The following is a 22,182-nucleotide window of genomic DNA, read 5'->3' as shown; positions in this document are numbered from 1 at the left end:
GCACCATTGGTAATGGAATGAATGCTAAAGTATTAGGTGGTGCAGTGGAAAAATGAATGAATGGGTACGGAGCCAATATTTTAAAAATACTTTGGGTTCTTCAATGTTATTAGATCTGCCCTTTTCCAGTCAAAGAGAAAGGCATTTGACCCCTCCTGACCTGCAATTTGTATTGCAGGTCAACAGCCCTAAGGCTTTAGGAGACAAATCACTCACCACCGAATAGCCAGCCTGTGACTTGTATCTACCATATTCATGTGCCCGGTCCTGTTAAGTTTCTCGTAAAAAATAACCCTTTCTCACCATTCCTCGTGGATGATGGTGTTGTAGAAAGAGAGGTGATTATATCCTTTCACTTCTATTCATGAGCCATAAATATTACCGTTAGATGGCAACATAACTTGAACATCATGCAGGTCCTGCTGCATGGTTATTGACCTTCATTATCTGAGGAACTTGAAAACAAATTGAACAATATGCAACTTTCAGCGAACATTCCTACTTCTCACCTTATGTCACAGGATGAGGCCTTGATCAAGAACAGATGAGAACATCATATGAAATAGGAGTAGGAGAAGGCCATTTACCTCCTTGATATTGTTTCGCCTTTCAAAAAGACCACGATTTTGAGACTCTCGCGCTGAAAGAAATTCAGCAACATGTTGATTCTGATTAAAAACAAGCCATGCTGGCCTGTTTGACAAAGGTTTACAAATAGGCCGTTACAGGAGTCCTGTGCATTGGTGGTGTAATGCCAATACTCCAAGTAGGAAAGGATACTATTACTCTTCAGATCTCTGTGAATTATGGATTTTGCATGCAGGTAGCTGTAAAAAAAGAATAATCATTAGCAATCTGTCTAATGTTAGTCAACAATTTAAACATGAAGAACAGGACAAGGCTGCTAGAGGCATGGTCGATGTTTTTCAACCTGTGTTGCTCAACAATACAGTCCATTTACAAGTTTGGACATTTCAGGTCACACACAGTTATGCCATTTTTTTTAATCAAAGTTTGTTTCCTCCTTTCTCAACACAGTCATTGAGGCACTGTCAACTGTGAGTGACACAGCTCAAGGAGGTTGCTTCCCAAAACTGGCCCACGTCCTCCTGGTCAGAAATGGCAAATATAGTGAAAGCTGGCTTACACCAAGCCAGACACCATGCACAGGAGGCTCGCTATTCCAGCCATCCATCTGCCAAACCAACACCATTTCCAGCAGTCAATTGTTTTCTGCTTTGAGTTTTAAACTTTTAACAGGTTGAAACATTAGACTTACTCCATGCCCTGTGCAGTCTGGCGGGCAATATCAATTAGCTTAATCATCTCAAACTTGGTCTCAATGATGTGAAGGTGGTGGTACAGACTGGAACCCTCACACCACTGTGTCACGATGGCAAGCTGCGGAGTCGTGGTGTAACCCATGAATAAAAGGATGTTCACATGCCGAGTTTTCCTACACAAGATAAAATATTCCATTAATTTACCATCCATTAAAGCCCAGCGGTTCAACATTGTGAGCTGAGCCAAACGATTCAGAGCGCCAAGGAGTTAAAATGTCTTACTGGACATGAGTGGTACTAGATTATACAGTGCCTTCCATAGTGTTTGAGACATTTATACATTTATTTCTTTGCCTCTCTACACAATTTAAATGGACTACCGACACTCACTGCCTGTGCAGGGATCCGACTAGAAACTTCAACAAATTCTTTGCCTCCACATTTGCTGCCTGATCCGCTGTTCCACCAGCAGTTTGGTATTTACACGTGAAGGGAGAAACTGCCGTCTGATGAACCATACAGTGGGAATGGTGGTGAGATGGGAAGAGACGTCATCTAGATAAATCTAATACAATTGCACCATCCACAGAGCCCCAATTAATTTACAGTTTAGGGTCAAGATGAATAATTACAGCCAATTTAAATTTGAGAGCAGACAAATTATTGGAATCAATTTTCATGGAACTGTATACATTTTCATTTGGAAAACCATTAATTAATTAAGAACAGACAGCATGAATTTAACAGAAGATTATGTATGACTGACGGTTCATTTTCGAAGGAGGTAACCAGTGTGGGCTGTGTTTGACGTGGTCTAGATGGGATTTTGACTCTTTTGATAAGGTAGAAAATGGTAGTTTGGGCAGAAAAAGTAAACACCCACGCGATACATAGAATCAAGAAATGCAGCACAGAAAACAAGTACTTTCTGCCCATCGCGCCCATGCCCATTTACATTAATCACACGGCCTCCTTAGGTCCAGACCCATCTACGCCTTTTTTTAATCCAAGTATCTGTCCAAATGCCTTTTAAATGTTGGAATTCTTTCTGCTTCCATTACTTCTTCTGGCATTTTGTTCCAGATATCTACCGCCCTGTGCGTGAAAAACATTCTTTTAAACAGCTATAAACTTCTCGCTCTCATCATAAACCTGTGCCCACTAGTTTTCCCATTCCCCGAGTCCCATTCCCTGGGAAAATGATTCTGACAATCTATCTTATCTATGCGTCAAAGGAGAGGAGAGTACACAGAAAGTGGCAAACCCGATCCAAATTCCAGCCTAGGGCAAGAAGAAAAGGACGATGTCCGTCGGCTGTTTTTTTTTTTTTTGTTTTTGTTTATTTTATTAGAAGTTAATACAGCACAAAACAGTACAGTGGCGCCTAATTTTAGGTGCCAACTATGTAATACCGTAATCCATTCTATGTACAACCTCTAGTTTTATGTTATAAGAAAAAAGTAAGCAGATCAAGAAAAAGAAAGCAATAGAAAGGGGAAAAAGTGGAAAAATAGATGGCAGAGAGTAGAAAAACGTGAAGTGTGTATATAAAAAATAAAAAAAAGGAAGAGAGAAAGAGGAGAGTAGAAATAGAAGAGAAGGCCCCTTAAAAGAGAATTTTTCAAATCTGTATTCGGAGATGTAGATCTATCCGCGTCATGAACTGAAATCGGCAATCCTTACGGCACCGCTGCATCACATGATTCCAAAAAGTCGATGAAAGGAGACCAACTCGTTAAGAATTGGTCATATTTATCTATTAGTCGGAGTCTCATTTCTTCAAGGCGTGCTATGTCCATCATATTCCTAATCCACATTTTAACAGTTGGTGTGGTTGTACTTTTCCAAAATTTAAGTATCAATTTCTTTCCAATTATTAACCCATAATTAAAAAAAACATTTTGATCTTTATTTAAATTGGTATCTTCTCCTATTATTCCAAATATAATCCATTCCGTTTTGGGTTCTATTCTTGACTTGAAAATCTTTGTAAATATATCAAATATATCACTCCAAAATTTATTCAACTTTGTACATCCAACAAATGAGTGTGTTATATTAGCGTTTTGAAACAAACATTTATCGCATCTGGGAGAGACGTTTGGATAAAATTTGTTCAACCTCGTTTTTGAATAATATAGTCTATGTAATAATTTGAATTGAATTAAATTGTGTCTTGCATTAATAGAACAGTTATGTGTGTTCATCAAATATTTTTCCCATCTATCCTTCGAGATCTTTGTCATTAGCTCTTGTTCCCAATCTTCCCTTAATGCTTCTGTTGAGGGTGATTCTCTATTTAATATATTATTATAAAAGTATGATATTAATTTTTGTGAATCAGCCTTAATATTCATTGCTTCTTCTAAAGGATCTAAAAATATAGTTTGAAATCTATGTGTATGTTTCTTCATAAAGTCACATACCTGTATATATTTAAAATATTGATTATCCTTCAATTTAAATTTTAATTTTAATTGTTGAAATGATAACAGTTTGCCCACTTCATACATGTCCCCTACTTTCCTAATCCCCAGTCTATCCCATTGCTGATATGTGTTGTCGATGAGAGAAGGTTTGAATGCGGGGTTGTTCAGTAGTGGGGTTAGTACTGATAAATTATTTAATTTCAAGGATGCTTTTATTTGTTTCCAAATTCTTATTATATTGTGAATAATTGGGTTCTTCTTATATATTATACTATTCAATTTTATCGGTGAGAGCAGGATCGTTCCTATATCGTGCGGATAGCACTCCTCTTTCTCCATTCTTATCCACTCCAACTGCTGAGTGGAACTATCTAGCCAGTATATTATGTTCTTAATATGCACTGCCCAGTAGTAATATATAAAGTTAGGTAATGATAAACCCCCCACTTCTTTAGATTTGCACAAATGCTTTCGTTGAATTCTATGTGTTCTGTAGTCCCATATAAAATTAGTGATAGTGGAATCTAATTTTTTGAAAAAATATTTTGGAATATATATTGGAATTGCTTGAAACAAATATATTAATTGTGGTAGGAAAGTCATTTTTATAGCGTTAATTCTGCCTATCAATGAGAGTGGAAGCGTTTTCCAAAATTTAATCGTATCATTCAGTTTATTTAATAGTGGTATAAAATTGGCACTAAATAATGATTTGTGTCTTCTCGTAATTTGAATACCCAGGTACTTGAATTTTTCTGTTGCAATTTTGAAGGGGAATTTTAGTAAGTGTCTCGAATCCTGTGGTTTTAAAGACATAATTTCGCTTTTATTCCAATTTATTCTGTATCCTGAAAAAGAGCCGAATTCCTCAATTAGTGTTAATAAGGTGGGTATACTCGTTTGTGTATTAGTAATATATAAAAGGATATCATCCGCGTATAATGAAATTTTATTCTTTGAGTCCTTGCTGTTATATCCGTGAATATTCGGGTGATTTCTAATCCTTTCGGCCAACGGTTCTATCATAAGGGCAAATAGCAATGGTGATAAGGCACACCCTTGCCTATTACCCCTTGATAAGTAAAATTTTGGAGATAGTGTATTGTTAGTTAATATTCTTGCCGTAGGTCTGTCATAAAGTAGTTTAATCCATCTGATAAAATTCTCTCCCATATTAAATTTTTGGAGTACCTTGTATAAATACTGCCATTCTACTTGATCAAATGCCTTCTCTGCATCCAACGTGACCACTGAGATATCTTCATTGTCCTTCTTATGAGAGTACATTATATTAAAAAGCCTTCTCAAATTATTAAATGATTGTCTTTTGGGTATAAATCCCGTTTGATCCGTATTTTATTAAATTGTTAATATAATTATTTAGCCTTCTAGCTAGAATCTTTGCTAAAATTTTCTGATCCGTATTTAGAAGTGATATAGCTCTATAAGAACCAGGCTCTTCTAAATCTTTATCTTTTTTTGGTATAAGCGTTATTGTTGCTTCTGCTAGGGTTTCTGGTAGTTTATTTTCAGTATAAGCCTGCGTGTATAAATTAAATAATCTTGGTACAATAGACTCCTGAAATCTTTTATAAAATTCATTACTAAAGCCATCTGGTCCTGGGGTCTTCCCATTTTTCAATGAGTTTATTATTTGTTTTATTTCTTCACTAGTAATCCGTGCTCCTAATTGCTCTTGTTCTAAACTACCCAATTTTGGGAGCTTGCAATTATCTAAAAAATTTGTAATTTTACTTACATCTGTCTTTATTTTGGATGTGTATAAATTATGATAAAATTGGGCAAACCTCTTATTAATATCCTTAGGCAATGTTAGCAACTCACCATTGTCCGATTTAATTTTTGTAATAGTTTTTTCCTTTTCTCGTTGCTTCAGTTGCCTCGCAAGCAGTTTATGTGGCTTATCCCCAAATTCGAAGTGTGCTTGTTTTGTAATTTGGAATACTCTTATTACTCTAGCCGATAATATTCTATTGACTTTATATTTCAGTAAAGTTATCTTATTATGTTTATTTATGGTTGGGTCAGTTGCATTGTCCAGTTCTAGTAATTTTATCTTCTGTTCTATCCGCTGAAGTTCTCTTTTATTTTCCTTATTTTGAAAACTTTGGTAAGAGATTATGACACCGCGAATATATGCCTTAAAGGTCTCCCATAATAGCGGTGCAGAAATACCCGGTGTGTCATTTGTTTCGAAAAAAAGTTTTGTTTGTTCTTTTATATACTCATAACCCTGCGGGTTATTTAATATGTGTGCATTGAACCTCCAAAAAGGCTTTATACTCGGCATTCCCTCAATTTTAAGTATAAAAGTCAATGGTGAGTGATCAGAAATAATACTATTATGATATGATGGTTCATTCGTATACGGGATCAATTTTGTGTCCAGTAAGAAATAGTCAATTCGCGAATAAGTTTTTGTGAACTGATGAATAAAATGAGTATTCCCTACCACTTGGATTTGCTATTCTCCAAACATCAGCTATGTTATTATTTTTTATATAAGTATTTAAAAATTCACAGGTCTTGGTTTTAACAAGACGCTTCCCTAGCTTTATTGATTTATCTAAATATGGATCTATAACACAATTGAAATCTCCCCCCATTATTATATTTTGAAAATTATGCTCTGCGATTAAATCTATTATTTTCCTAAAAAATTGTGGGTTATCAAAATTAGGCGCGTAAATATTTATCATAGTTAATGGTGTATTGGTGTATTGTAAATTTCTCCTGTGACTATAACATATCTTCCCTCTTTATCAGATATGGAATTCTTTAATTTAAAAGGTATGCCCTTCCGAATTCTTTCTTGCTTTAGAGGTGAATGAGGAGTAATAGGTTTGACCTATCCAATTTGCCCTTAATCTGATCTGAGTTTGTTGTTTCAAATGTGTCTCTTGTAGGAACGCAATATCCATATTTAATGATTTTAATTGTGCCAGAATTTTACCTCTTTTAATTGGCTCATTCGCACCTCTGATGTTCCAACTACAGAAGGTGAGACCTCCGGTATTTGTTCGACTGTTTTTCTAATAGGATTCATTTGGGTTCAGTACTCAGGACCCTGTTTTTGGCAATATCTAGGAATTATTTAGGTTTAAGTCATGATAAAAGGACTTGCAAATAATATTTAAAAATCGGCATATGACTGACAGGTGACGTGGGTGAATAATGATTTAAATACTGGGGTATATTCATAAATTCATAAATTACATCCAACTACATCTGCGGAAGCACAACAGAGCAAGGAAATATAAAACAATAAAAAAGGATATACAAATGCAGAAGAACATGGGGACTTTGGAACTGTGGATTGATTTTCAAAAGACAGCAGAGCAGGTGGATAAGATGCCTGCAAATTTTTTGTTCTAAACCCCAAAACAACATGGAATGTTTTCCTTTACTGGTCAAGCCACAGAATGTAAGAGCTGGGACATTGTGCAGGATCTGTATTCAACATTATTTAGGCCGCAGTTTGAATATACTGTACCACATAATGTAAAATATGTGATTGTGTTGAAGATGACAAGATGATTTACAAAGACATATTAAGATTGGATTTTTTTTCGTTATAATGAAATATTGGATTATGCTGGGGTTGTTTTCTTTGAAACACGTGTGGCCCAGTGGCAACAGCTAATAAACTGTAATTAAATTACAACGGTCCTGGATAGAGTAAATCAGAAAGATCTTATTCGTAAATCATTTTAATACCTCCAAGGAGAACAGAAAACCTTAATGTCAAAACACCATGCACATACCTCTAATGACAATGGATAATCTGTATCCCTCTAAGAATGATGCATTATCTTATAATAATCATTAATGTTTTTTTTCAATAAATGTGAAACTCAGATTTTGCCTTCCAGGCTTGTTCAGTCTTCTTACCTGAGAACTCCTACTTCATTTTTAAAGGCTTGTAGCTGTTGAGGTGTTGGAGCTGTAACATTAAGCATCTTCACTGCAACGTCACCTGTGAACAAACAGCATTTATATCACATGGGCATTCTTATACTGAGGCTGGATGAATGGTTAGCTTCAAAAGCTTGCACTAACTCATTCTGGAACAAAGTTGCAGCCACACATTCTTCTAATTCAAATGTGGCCACACAATGACACGGCGGTAGAGTTGCTGCCTTACAACGCCAGAGACCCAGGTTCAATCCTGACTGCACTTTCAATACATAAAGCAATACTTTCATTTGGCAGAGTTCTGCAGGCCTTTGGTTTTAAAACCAATTCATCAACTAAAATCTAAAGCTGCTGATATATTGTTCAGCATGAGACAGATTAGCAAAATAACTGGAATGAAAACCAAAAGATATATATTTTAATATATTCCCCCTTCACTTTCACAGTGATAGCAAGCCTTGCAAATTGTGCTTCCAAGTGAGGGCAAATTGCAGAATGTTCCATTTACTTGGAAGAGGGCACCTTGATTTTAGTATCAAGAGTCTGTACGGTATTTTTCTTTCATTAAGAATGAACATACAGTGCCCTTCATAATGTTTGGGACAAAGACCCATCATTTATTTATTTGCCTCTGTATTCCACAATTTGAGATTTGTAATAGAAAAAAAAAAAAATTACACGTGGTTAAAGTGCACATTGTCAGAGTTTAATAAAGGCCATTTTTATACATTTTGGTTTCACCATATAGAAATTACAGCAGTGTTTATACAGTGCCCTCCATAATGTTTCAGACAACGACCCATCGTTTATTTATTTGCCTCTGTACTCCACGATTTGAAATTTGTAATAGAAAACATCCCAAATTGTGGAGTACAGAGGCAAAAAAATAAATGATGGGTCTTTGTCCCAAATATTATGGCGGTGTAAGAACACCCATCTGTAAAACACAACAATATATACAGTAGATGATTCTCAGAGAGGTGACAGGACTGTTAATTTCTAAAACACCTCTGCATTGGTTAACCATACACCAAGTGTTTTAGATCACTGAGATATTCAGATGTATTCATTTGCATTACTGATTCCCTTTTACAATGGTCCCCTGTAAGGCAATGACAACCTCTTCAGTACTTCATGTTCCATACCATGCCATTTTCCTTTATATACTGTTCCAAATGAGCCTGATCCTATCCTTTGGCCTTGTGTGATCTGTCCGTTAGAAATCTCCCAGTCGTCACTGGAGTCTCTTCGGCCTATAGTTTTCTACAAAGAGAGGATTATAAAACTTGTGTTGCGTATTTAAATATTAAATATTTCATTCTGAAAGTTTCATTCACACCAACTTACTTTTCAGAACTATGCCAATCACATGAAGCATGCCACCATCACGCACTGCGGGCATTCTCAGAATTCTGTAACACCGGGGTTGGGGGGGGTGGGGGCGGGCAACTTTCAAGGGTATTGGCCTTGTGCCTAAATCTGTACAACAATGACTTGACAATGAACAATGTAATTCAACCCCAGCCCCAGCCAAGCCCACTTCATCTTAAGCATCTTTTTCCTGGCACACACGGAGAAACCATTGCTTTCCATACATCAAAAGTGATGGTCAAGAAAATAAGCAGGTGCCATGGTGTAATGAGATCTGAGCCTACACTAGTGAAGGAGTTGTGAAGGCTGGATAATTTAGTGTATTCAAGTCTGAGGTTGAAACTGCAATCAGGTCAATGGGAATAGGGAGAAAAGTTGGATTAAGACAATTATCAGATCAGCCATGAACTTGCTCAATGCTGGAGCAAATGCAAGAAGACCCTACTTCTTTCTGGGAATTGATAAATAATCTTTGCATCCAATATCCTGATTGATGAAATCAATTGAAGTATGTTAACATTGACTTCTTGCAAAATCCGTTCTTCCTGTGTACTTCTTGTAAGTTTATATTCAAGTATCTGAAGTTAAGTTTAATTTAAGAAACATTTAACATTACTTTATATAATTATATAATGTACAATATTGGCTATTACTTGTCCCCATGGAACTATGGTTGAGGAACAAGCTACCAGGAGCAAAGATATCTGATTCTCGACCTGGAAGAAATGAAATGCTTACTCTGACAGCTCAGGCATAATTATCCCTTTGGGAAGTATATTCCAGCAAAAACTGGCACCTGTAATACTGTATCCCTGCAAGAGTCAAGTCATGAATCCCAACTTGTTCTGCAGTGTGTTGAACAAAAGGTTTTCCCTTATAATCATTGATTACATTATAGACACTGTGAAGAGCACGTACTCTTCTTTAAGGATTTCATCCCCTGCATTTGGATTCATCACCCATAATGAGTCCGAACTTCTCATTTCATTTCATTTAATTTATCCACTGTCCGGATCTGTACTTTTCCCTCTGTTGGGAACAGTTTACATTTGCTTTCTGTGAACATCCACACAGAGGATTAGGAATAAGGCCCCTAACTCAAATTCTTGTTTTGAGTGATTGAAGGGGAAATCAATAGAACCCCTTGAAGTGCAAGATATTTACTTGAATGGTTCCCAGATGAAGTATTTAGGGATTGTCTTAAATTGCACCCAATTGGTATTTTGTGATTTGTCACCTGGAAATCCAGGGGATTCTCCAGGAAACTTCAAGATTTCTTCAACTGACTGGACACCAAATTGTAACATGTCAAAGCTTATGGGTAACCAATGATCAATGAGGCAGTGAGAAATGGGGAGGATGATTTCAACCTATCAAGCTATAAATTATTAGAATGAAAAGATTCCAGACCAAATATAGAATTTCTAATAAATGTAGACTTACTAGGTCAAAGGTTAAAGAAAAACTCTACCAGTCTGTGGACACCTCCTTTGCTGAAATACCCATTATAATTATGGGTAAAACCCTAATGAACCCCCCCAATGTTAGTGTATCATTCAAGAAAGGTTATATTAACCATGGAGGGCATTTAGAAGATTTAGGAGAAATTCACCAGCTTACTTCTTGCAGGTTTGCCCCAACACAAATGGCTGGAAAGGCTAGCTGTATATTCTTTGTCAATGAAAATAATAATAAGATCTATATTCTTTGACGTTTAGAAGAATAAGATCTTATTGATATATAAAAGATGATAAGGAGGCAAGACAATGTAGATGTTGAAACGTTTCCACTAGTGGAAGAGTTTCAAACAAAGGTTCATGGTTGCAAGACAAGGGGGTAGTCACATAAAATTGAAGTGGCCAAGAGCGAGAGCCCAGTCAGATTCCAGTCAGAGTCAGAATATTTATCCCAGGGTGGGAATGTCAAACACCAGGGGGCATAGATGAGAGATGGAAAGTTATGGAGGGGGTAAGATGTGGAGGGGGTAAGTTTTCTTTTACACACTGAGTGGTGGGTACCTAGAACCTGCTGTCTGGGCTGGTGTGCATGCTGTGGTGTTTGAGGTTTTTAGATATGCACATGGATATGCAGGAAATGGACAGATATCGGTGAGATATACAGGCAAAAGAGATTAGTTTATTGTGACGCGAGACATTCTGGGCTGCAGGCCTATTTCTGTGCTGTACAGTTCAATGTGTTCTAACATCTTCTGGGAGAGTTCACCCTCTACAGCCTACAGACCTTCAGTCGGGATTTATCCCCCGGTCACAACATGCATACAGCATCTCAGTCTCTCATCATTCTTGCACGAAGGGCAAGAGCTTACCATCTTATTCCGGTCCTCAGATGATGATGACTTCCTCTCTCGAGGCTGTGTGCCAGGTGACTTCTGCAATGTTTTCACACTGGACAGAGATCCAGGCAGTGAAGCAGGTGGTGTGGCAGAAAGCCCTGCTGTGGACCCTGTTTGTATATATTTTTTAAATAGGTTACAATGGGAACAGGAACAGAAGAATTAATAGGTAAGAAAGAAAGCAATGAATACTACTGTAACCAGTGATCCTTACAAGGCAATGAGCTAAGCTATAACCTTGACAGCCCATGCAGGGTACGACACAGGTGAATGACCTTGCAGCCAAAGTGGCTCCCAAAAAAAGGTGTGACCATGCAAATAACTAATGCCATATTTGTGATTGAGGTGGAGGAGAAGGGAAAGAGAAAGAGTGAAGCGTGAAGTTATAGCTGTCAAATGGAATTATTTTGTTTCTATTGCGGTGTAGCAATATTATTAGTATCAGACCCTACTCCGTTATTGAGCAGTGGGCAACAGGTTATTTCGTTCTTCAAGCCTTTAGTTCAGATTGGAACAAAAAAAAAAAAAACCAGTGGATGGAAATCTACAGGATTCATAACTCAATAAAGCCACTTTTTAAAAGGATTATAAATCAGCAACTACATATTTTAAGATTACTTCATGGAGAGTTGGGGCATAGGCTGTTGCTAAGGCTGTCTTTACACAACAAGCAAACTCACTGATAAACAGGACTGCAAAACTAGCTAAGGCAGGGCACTCAGCACAGGAGGGCCAAGCAAAGTTGCCATAGTTCGTGGACCTTGGTTGAAAGATTACAATGGGTCTTAGACTATCATGGATCAAAATACGATTTTGGAGACAAGATATTTTCATCTTTCTGGTACTAGCAAGTTTTCCGAGGAATTATACCCCACCAACAGCCAGCACCCGAGGAACTGCACCCCACCGATAGCCTGCACCCTTGGGTCTGTACCCCACCAACAAGCATCACCTGAGGGCCTGTACCCCAACAATCGGCACCCAAGGGACTTTACCACAATAGCCGGCACCTGTGGGTCTGTTGCCCACCAACAGGTGATACCCGAAGGACTGTACCCCATCAACAGTGGAATTAATTGCCACAGAAGGCAGAGATAAATAGATTCTTGATTTGTACGCGTCTCGAGTTATGGGGAGAAGGCAGGAGAATGGGGTTAAGAGGGAAATATAGATTAGCCACGACTGAATGGCAGAGACTTGATGGGCCAAATGGCCTAGTTCTGCTCCTATCACTTATGAACAGGCGACACCCTTGGGGGACTGTACCCCACCAACAGGCGACACATAAGGGACTGTACCCCACCGACAGACTGCACCTATGGGACTGCACCATCCAAGAGCTATTTTTTTCCATCTATATTAAAGTAAGCAAAATGACAGAGTTTAACAAGAGGTGAAGACCTGAGCACTACTTTTGTTGTTTTTAAACATTATCAGACAACCCCTACTGATAACTTGCTTTTAATGAATAGATGGGGAGTGATAAAAATATTTATGGAAGAATATTTCTTCCCAGCCCCCAAAGCTTAAAGTACAGAATGTAAGAATAGCACACAACAGAAACTGTAAACCTTTTAATCTGGTTTAGGTTCAACACCAAAATCATGTCAATGGATGTCATTTCTAAATTCTACTTTCTAAGGATATTTCTTCTTCAAAATGATTTTAAATCAATAATTTGATTTTGTTTTGCCAAAAAGGATATTATAGGTCTGATAATTGGTGTTTATTGGAAGGCAGATAACCCAGAGAGAAGGCATACAGTCTCTTTCATTCAACTTAAGGAGTGACTCTAAATTATAAAACAGTACAGGAATGTGTTTGACCAAGAAACCAGGTGCTGACCAGAAGCAGTATTTTGTTTGTCGGCCTCAAGAAAGCCCAATGCGATCCTTTTCATCAACTGTTATCCACACCACCCCTGAATACAAGTCCACAATGTATTATAACAACATTGATCTATACACCCTATGACTCCTTGCTCATACAGAGTATTTTCATATTTGTGGGCAAAGAGCCTGTTTCTCTATGAATTATTATTACGCTTTTCAATGTTGGCTGGTTATTGCAGTTTTTCTGGAGGCAGTCAGCCAACAAGATAAAGAATGTAATTATCACTTTTGGAGGTTGAGCTGTGGGTATAGTTCTTGCCATGGGAGACTGCAAAATCAAGTCAATCCACTGCTAAATGGATATTCTGATCATGATCATTGCTCCTCGCCCTCACTTTGGAAAATCAGAGCAGCTGGCTGTGCTCCTTCTTCCTCTGTATTGGTAGCAGCTGAAGAACACAGCTTCAGTGATGAGGATTGCAGAGAGTTGGTCAGGGAATGCCAAGGAACAATATTGTGAATGCTTGGCATCGGTAGACCAGGTGATGTTCAAGGACTCGACAATGGGCATGGACAAATACGCGACAGTTGTTGCCGACTTCATGGGAAGTGCGTGGTGGAGTGGGTTCCCACCAAACCATTCAAGTGTTCCTTAACAAGAAGCCTTGCATGAGCTCAACAATCTATTGGGGATCAGATCTTGTCTGGCGATACAGGGTCATATAAAGTTCAAGGATGACCTTATTAAAACTATCAGGAAAGCAAAGAGACACTTTTGGTCTAAAATGGAGGATCAGATGGACGTGTTGCAGCTGTGAAAGCAATTGCACATTATTATTGCTTGTTTTTGCCCGATGGTAAGCAGTTCAAGTGATAGCAATGTATCAAACCCGGACAACCTCAATGCTTTCTATGATCGTTTTGAAAGGAAGAACATTGATGTGCCTTGTCAGGCCCACACAGCCCCAAATAACACTCTAATCTCAGTCACCAAAGCTTATGTTAGAAGATTCTTCTCGAGTAGGCTGGAGAAGCATCCAGCCTTGACAGTGAGTACCTGCACACGTTCTTAAAACTTACTTGGGGCAACTGGCTGAAGATTTGCAGACATCTTCAACCTCTCATTACTAATGTCCAAGGTCCCCACCCACTTTAAAAGGACATCCACAATAACAGTGTCCAAGAAAAGCAAGGTGACACGCCTCAATTACTAACAAGCAGTGACACTAACGTTCATGATATAGTGCTTGGGCCTAGAACCCTACAATTCACCTACCACCACAACAAATCAACAAGGGATGCAATCTCACTAGCTCTACATTCTACACCGGACAATAAGAACAACAATGTCTAGCTGCTGTTTATCAAATACAGCTGAGTGTTCAACACGGTCATTTACTCTAAGCTTATTATCAAACTTAGAGCACTGGGTCTCTGCTCATCCTTTTGCAATTATAGATTCTCGACTTACTCATCAGAAGACCATAATCAATACCAATTGGCAACAACACTTCTTTGATAACCATTAACACAGAAGCACCCCAGTTCCCTGCTCTTCTCTTTCTATACCCATGACTATGTAGTCAAGAACAGCTCCAACACCAACTTTAAATTTGCAGGCAAAACCACTATTGTTGAACAAATAATAGGTAATAATGAAAGTACAGGAGGGAGACTGAATGGTTCCAGAACAACCTTGCTCTCAACTTTGGCAAGAAGGGGCTGATTGTTGACTTCAAGAAGGAAAAGCCGGAAATCCATAAACCTGTCCACTAATGGGTCAGCAGTGGAGAGAGTCAACAACTTCAAGTTCCTAAGCATGCATACATCCGAAGACCTGGCCCAAGCTCAGCACATCGATGCAATCCAAAGAAAGCTCATCAATACGTCCACTTTCTTTGAGGAAATTTGGTGTGTCGATGAATACACTATTGAACTTTTACAAGTGTACAGTAGAGTGCTTACTGACTGGTCAGTAACTTGAATGCCCAGGATCGAAGCAGGCAGCAGAAAGTAGTAGACAATAATCAGTCTATCTGACCTGCCCACAATTTAAGGGATGACAGGAGGTACTGCTTCAAAAGGCAGCTGTCATCAAAGACACACACTACCCTGGCCATGCTTTCATTTTGCTATTCCCACTGAGAAGACCGTACAGGAGCCTTAAATCCGTGGCCCCCAGCAACCATCTTGAACACTAGACAACACTACCTCAGCCACTATGATCTACTCTGGACTTTGTTTTGGTTGCACTACAGACTTTGGTTTTACACTATTATGATCTGGTTAGTAGATATTTCTGATAATTAATTTACTGTATTATTAATGATTGTATATTTGGTAATGTATAATAATGGCCCTGTAAAACGATAGCAAGAAAGAATTTCACTGTTCTGTTGCCAGTGCATGACAATTAAACATTGTTGACTCTCGATTCAGAATTCTCTTTTACCCAATCTGATTCGGTGACAGGTCTATAGTGATAAATAAAAACTAAAATTCTTCCCTTTTCCAAATGGTCCTGACAAGCTACCAACGCAAACGTTTGCCTACTTATTGGGGCATCTATCTGCTAATCCCAGTGAATCATGTTTGCAGCCGGTTTTACTACCGGGGATGCATCATTTGCAAGGCCTCAGCCTGATACTGCTTCTGATCAAACTACCTGTTCCAAAGTTCCTGGATCCGTGGAGTGGCCGTGAATCTCAGGTGAAGCAGCAGTGGTGAGAGAACCAGTGTGGTGCAATGTAAAGTATGTCTGAGGAACGTGCAGAGGTGGGTATGCAATGAGAGGCTCCCAAGTACCTCTGAACACGGGACCAGGCTCAAAATCAAAGACAATGTCATTGGGGTAAGATTGCAACAAAGGGCTGGGAGTCCGAGAGCGGTATTTCCTGAGGCACCTGACCGGCTGCGTCAAGGGGCCTGTGGGAAGAGAAAAGAAAAGGAGTAAAGGAACAGGAAAATAAACCCTGTAAACAAGGTTTCTTCCTGTTGGAGAGCAAAAAAAAAAATGCAGGATTTCAGCTGGGGGATCTTCCCTTGTTTCGTACAGTGCATGTCCATCAACACTTCTGACCAGTAAAAGAGCAATGACTAAAGTTCTTACATATACACACCAGTCCCATTTAATCCCTTATTCATAAATCAACTGGGGAACATACAAGTGGACAGACATCATAGCCGTTTTATGGAGTAGCTTTACAACAGGGCCACTCCTCGTGATCTGCCGAGTGGTGCTCAGTTTGAAATGACCAAGTGTCAAATTTAATGCCCGATTAACTTTTCCGTAAAGGAGCTCTATGCTTAAAATGGGATTACTGTGCAGCTTTTAACATTTTGACTTCCCTCAATATAACAGTAGAATTATTTTTATTTGCCAATTGTAATTCCTGCTAATTTCACAGGTTCAATTCCATACGAATGGCAACTAGAGGCTGATCACATGACCATGCAATTTCTGACAACAGCCTGAAATGACCTCTTTCGACATCCATTCCCAGACTGAAAGCAACATGGGCTTGGACAGCGTCACTTCACACTGTGATTAGCAGTTCCCATAGAAAAGCACTCGAAGTATTTCAGTTTGTAAATGTAACTCAATTCACCAAATGCAGACCATAAAAATCCAATCTATCTTATATGTGCTCAGTCAGATAAAGTAACTGAATTAAACCCATGGTGGAAGTGAGAATGTCTGGCTACTCTTAAAAAGTTAATCATCTTCTCTTCATCAACTCTGAAACACAGGTGTTTTGAGAGGTTCCCAAGTACCTCTGAACATGGGACCAAGCTGAAAATCAGAGACAATGTCACTGGGATAAGATAGTAACAAAGGAGGGCTATTTCCTGCAGGTACAATTTTCTAGCCGTGCTCTCTTGAAATAAAAAGGACAAGCTAATGGCATTCCAAAATGGGGTGATATATAGTTAGGCCTTTAAATGATTGCTGTATCAAAAGAAGTGGGATCAGCCTGACTTTAAAGATGACTAGTGACCCCAGTGGTTTCTCACTTGCTCATCACAGCAATGGCTGCAGGTCCACCTGTATGCTCCACAGGTTGTGCTGGAGGTGGACTGCAGGAAACTATTGGGATCTAAGGTGCACGGCCCTAACAAGTAAAACTGTAAGCCCGATGTCTACATCAAATGACAGAACATGACAATCTTATTTGCATCAATAGGGAAGACACAACTTGAAATTATTCCAAACAACCTGCACGTTTAATGAACCACATTTGCAGACAGTCCATTAAATTCAGTCCCTTGTGCTGAGCTCACTGATCACAACACATTTGAGGCAGAGTGATTGTGTTATGGAAGGTTTAAAGACAGATTAGGATCCTGCTCTTCATCAGCGTTTTGGGATTCCTAGAATGTAGGCATGGAAATCACTAATGACACAGTTGCAACACCATCCGTGATCAGTTTACCCACCCACAGACAGACTCACACCTCAGACAAAGCAAGTGGGCAAGTAATTTGCCAGCAAGGAATTGACGTCTGGGTACGAGGTAAAATGACCAATTTTATTAAAAAGGATCCCTAAAGTGCTTGGATTGCTTTTTTATTTTGATATTATTAGAGGAAAGTTAACGGCCAGATGTCCAAACCTAATAACTTACTGCCCTGCATCTATGTCCTGGGACTTCTTCCATTTTCCAAATGCCAAAAGTAATTGTCATTCCATTAAAATCTGTTCATGTCCTTAGATGGCATCACTCTAGCATTATATCAAAATTAAGTACTTCATTGGCCACAGAATGCACTGCAAACATGAATATTTTGGGGGCAGATATTGTCCATTAATCAGAACTCATTGCTTCGAAGGACAGTCAATCCCAGCTTTGAGAAATTGGTTAGATGAGGACTTGAAGGAAAGCTAATTGGCAGGAACTAGGGAATGAGCTGATGGCCTTTGTCTATAGCATCTTGAATCACTCATTAAGGAAGTAAGGGACAGGACAGAGAGAAAGAAAGAAAGACAGGAATAGCACAAAACGGAACTAAAAAACATTTTTTTTAAAGAAACATAGACCTTTGGAAGATCTGTTTGTCACACAACAAGTTCTTACCTCCATCACCTCGCTGTAGATCCTGGTCTCGGATCAGACCCTAGGAGAGAAGGATCAAATATTAGCCACTCTGTTGTATTGTGCTTCTAGCAACTAGTTGAAACTGGATTACAGAAAAAAATGATTTTTCATCACTGGAGGGGCAGGTTTCAGAGATTGTGTGGTCCAAGGTTAACCACCATCAGCATCTGTTTCACAGAAGAGTTTAAGATGCAGCATGCACAACTCCTTTCTATTGAATTATCTGCTATAAGACTTGGTGTAAATGAGTTATAGAAATCAGAAAAGTTTCATTTGTCCCAATCTGGATGACCTCAGCCAAGTGCATTTGGGCAGGTTTGGAGAAAGTCAAACAGGCATGTTTCTCACCGTTGGTCATTCTGACTGAAATAAATCCCATTTCGGACTCAGGCACAACATTAAGCCTCTGTAATGCTCTCAAGGTGAATGTTACTCCCCATTTTCAATGTCTTGGCTTCCAGGGGAACAATGATAGAATAAAATAATTATCAAAATCACTGATGATACAAATCCTCCAGGAACAAAAATCATACTGCTGGATGAACTAAACGGGTCTGGCAGCACCTGTGGAGGGAAATGGACAGCCAATATTTTGGATCAGTTTGCTTCTTCTGAAAGGGTAGAGGGGAGATATGGTAGAACGAGATGAAGAGAAAAGATGGGGCAAGTGCTGGGAAGTGTTAGTGGATCTAGGTAAGGAGAGGTTGATTGGCAGATGAGACAGGTGAGGGAGATAGAACCATGGGTGCAAACGGTGGAACCCGACAAGAAAGTAATGCGAGGAGTGAAATGCAGAATAAGAGGAATGTACAGTGGGATGAGAAGAACGTACAGTGGGACGAAAGGAATATTCGTGTGGGGGAAAGAGATGATCAAAACTAAATGTGAGCGGAGGGAAACTGATGAGTTCTGTATGGGTGCAGGAATCATCAATGTAGCAGAGAAACAATTGGGGAGTGGTGTTGTGGCCAGCTAGGAACAAAGTGTGTTCAACATGACCAACAAAGCGGCATGCATAGCTGGGACCCATGCCAGTGGCTATGGCTACTTCTTTCATTTGAAGAAAGTGAGAGGAGTCAAGAGAGGGTATGTGGGTGAAGGGAGTGGATAAGTCAATGCAGTTGATGCCACGGTAGGAGAGTTGGAAATTAAAAGTTTGAAAGAAAGTAGAAGACTAGCAGGGCATGTCCAAGGGGAAGAAGAACGTTGAAGATAGGAGAAAGGGTCATCAGTGGGGGTCACGGATTCCTTGCTAAAGAAACAGTACTGGAACCAGAGGCAATGGAAGATGATCTCAACGTCATGGCAAACTTGAAACTCAATGAAATGTGGGCGCATGGGAACAAAGGTAAACCCTCTGCTGAAGACTGTGCGTTCAGCTTCAGACCGAGAGGTCGGGGGGACGGTGTAGACATGTTAGAGGTTAGGCCTGGGGGCAGACCATGAACCTGGACAAGGAGATAAAAGATAGAGTCAAGGTATGAGGAAATAGGAGTTCAGTGCGGGCAGGAGCTGGCAGAATCCATGGGCCTACCAGGACAGTTACGTTTGCAGAAAGACTTCAGGACTGGTGGATGAAAGATGTATAGCCTAACAGGTTCTTACTAAGTTCTCAATAAGAGAAATAACTCCAAATGAACAGAGCAAGAAAGATGCACAATACAATCCGTCATTGTACCACATGGTCAATCGCCATGTTCCCATATACTAATCAGATATTATAGAGAGGTGTCTCAAAACATCCTCACAATCAATTAAATAATTTTGAACTGCAGATATGTAACATGGAATATCTGGTTGCCAAGTTCGAGCCACAGCAAAGATTGGATATCTTATCAATTGAGTACCATTGGTTGAGGAATAAGCATCAGCTTGAACATTGGGAAAAACGTGTTCATTCTTTAGCAGTAGCTTTGGGTCTTTTAATGGCCATCGCAAAAGGAGCTTTCTTAACAACTCATCTTACACCATCTCAGATGTCTGTGCTGGTGTGACCCAATTACAGGGTAGCATTTCAATTTAAGTTCTTCTGCATTGTGGCCTTTGATCACAGTACTATGGAATTATTATCCTATTGAACACTCAATGGCAAACATCAAGCTGATGCGAGAAATACTTACATCAATATTGACCTGCTCGATTGTGTTGAGATGTACATTTGGAGCAGAGGATGATCTGTCCCTCTGTCCAAACTGATTCCGTTGGTCTTCTTCCCCAGGTCTGAAAGGCTGTGGGATTGGAATTGATTTTGTTGGGGAGGTGATGGGGTGGGAAAGGGACCTGTAAACATAAAAATATCCATTTCATTCATACCCTCAGTATCAGGTCAAATTTCAAATTTTCATCTCGCTGTTTCCTTCTAACCCAAGCCAAATACAGGCAACAGCATTGTTTAATGGTTCAAAACTGTAAGGTTGTACAGTATGATAATTCAACCATGGAAAGTGTCCATTCCAAAGTACCCAACAAGGTGAGGCCAGGAATTAATGCTGGGACCAGTGGAATACACCTATATGGCAAATGATTTAATGATCAGAGTGCTCTGTGCATTGCTTCCAAGATGTTACTCAAATAGCCAATTATTTTGTCCGAAGGAAGAGTTGGCCTTGTGTATAGTACATTTCTATACACACTTGATCCTTCTCGCCACTTCAACTTCTACTTTTACCCTTCAGTGTCAACCCTCATGATCCCTCCAACCTTTTTTTCCTCCCCTGTAATATCCTTGCCATTCAAACTTAAAAACATAAGAAAAGTAGCCAATAGATTGCAAATTGCTGGCCTCTAGCATTGATTCTTGTGGCAGACTATGAGACAATCTGTCAATCTGAAATGGCCCATTTATCAACACTGTACATTTGAGCTAATCCTCGATCCAAGCCAATTCATCACTCTCAACTGTGAGCTATACATTTTGATAACAATTTGTTGTATGACACCTTATCGCATGCCCTTTGAAAATACAAATATGTTTATACTGATGTGCCCTGCAGGTTACATCCTTACTTAAAAAAAAACAATTTCATTCTGAAAATCTATATAAATTCGACACCAAAGCACAGCAAGGAAAAGAGTTGTGTTACCACTACTTTAAAGATTTCCAGTGTTTACTTCTTAATGAGTGTTATGTTACCTCTTCTCCGGGTCATTTTATTGATCAGTCACATTATATTTGCTACCAATAAATCAACTTTGACTGATCCAGAATCTAGAATTTAGAAAGACTAGTATTGCATCGACCATCTCTGCAGCCACCACATTCTCTCGCTCTAGTTGCCCGCCTCACCTCCCCAACTTCAAACATTCACTAAACCTCTTCCTCCTCCTTCATCTCTCTTCCTTATTAGGCTGTGGGCCGAGGAGCTTTTTTGTGCAGTTTCATGACCCAACTCACGGGACTACATGAAAATTTCACATATTGTGTAAAAATATTATATAAAACATCCCTGAAACTCGTCAAGAACAAAACTTGCACATTTTTATTAAAATTAGAGAAAAACTGGAAAAAAATTGGGTATTTTTAGTCCAATCAAAGCAAGTTTAACATTGAGTCGGACGCCAGTTGGCCAATCACATGCTTCAGGCTAGCTAGGCAGGGTGCACACATCATGGCTGAGACTGCTTCTACTGATGCCTGTTTTACTGGAGATTCCGATGAAGGTTCTTTGTTGTTCTGTGGAATACATGTCGTGGAAACTTGCAGCAGGGTAATTGAATTTAGTGAGAAAAGCATTAAGAAGTCTGAAGAATGTGCAACTAAGTGGATAGAAGTGGAACAAAGCCTTGAAAGCAAAGTCGCTGCTAAGGTGCTGCAACACAAAGAGGACAGCCAAGTCGTGAAACCAGTGAAACATTGTGAATCAACTGGAACTGAAAGGTAAG

The 22,182-nt window shown here is 39.2% G+C and overlaps 1 protein-coding gene across 3 annotated transcripts in view; it reads right to left on the bottom strand.

The window, feature by feature from the left end:
- Positions 1–22,182, bottom strand: part of braf (B-Raf proto-oncogene, serine/threonine kinase) — an 81,762-nt gene that overhangs the window by 12,532 nt on the left and 47,048 nt on the right. For 2 of the 3 annotated variants that reach the window (XM_055650377.1, XM_055650376.1), the window contains 8 exons: positions 20,421–20,580; positions 18,280–18,319; positions 16,010–16,129; positions 11,346–11,482; positions 8,794–8,911; positions 7,625–7,709; positions 1,280–1,456; positions 781–827 (listed from right to left, as the gene is read on the bottom strand). In XM_055650377.1, coding sequence (XP_055506352.1) covers positions 781–827; positions 1,280–1,456; positions 7,625–7,709; positions 8,794–8,911; positions 11,346–11,482; positions 16,010–16,129; positions 18,280–18,319; positions 20,421–20,580 — 884 coding nt within the window. The remainder of the gene's footprint in view (positions 1–780; positions 828–1,279; positions 1,457–7,624; positions 7,710–8,793; positions 8,912–11,345; positions 11,483–16,009; positions 16,130–18,279; positions 18,320–20,420; positions 20,581–22,182) is intronic. The other variant, XM_055650378.1, reaches the window with a different exon arrangement.

The sequence above is a fragment of the Leucoraja erinacea genome, chromosome 19 (genome assembly GCF_028641065.1).
Source record: "Leucoraja erinacea ecotype New England chromosome 19, Leri_hhj_1, whole genome shotgun sequence".
In the NCBI taxonomy this organism is placed as follows: Eukaryota; Metazoa; Chordata; class Chondrichthyes; order Rajiformes; family Rajidae; genus Leucoraja; species Leucoraja erinaceus.
The sequence above is the reverse complement of the archived record's forward strand: the minus strand, read 5'-3'. Positions and strand labels throughout refer to the sequence as shown.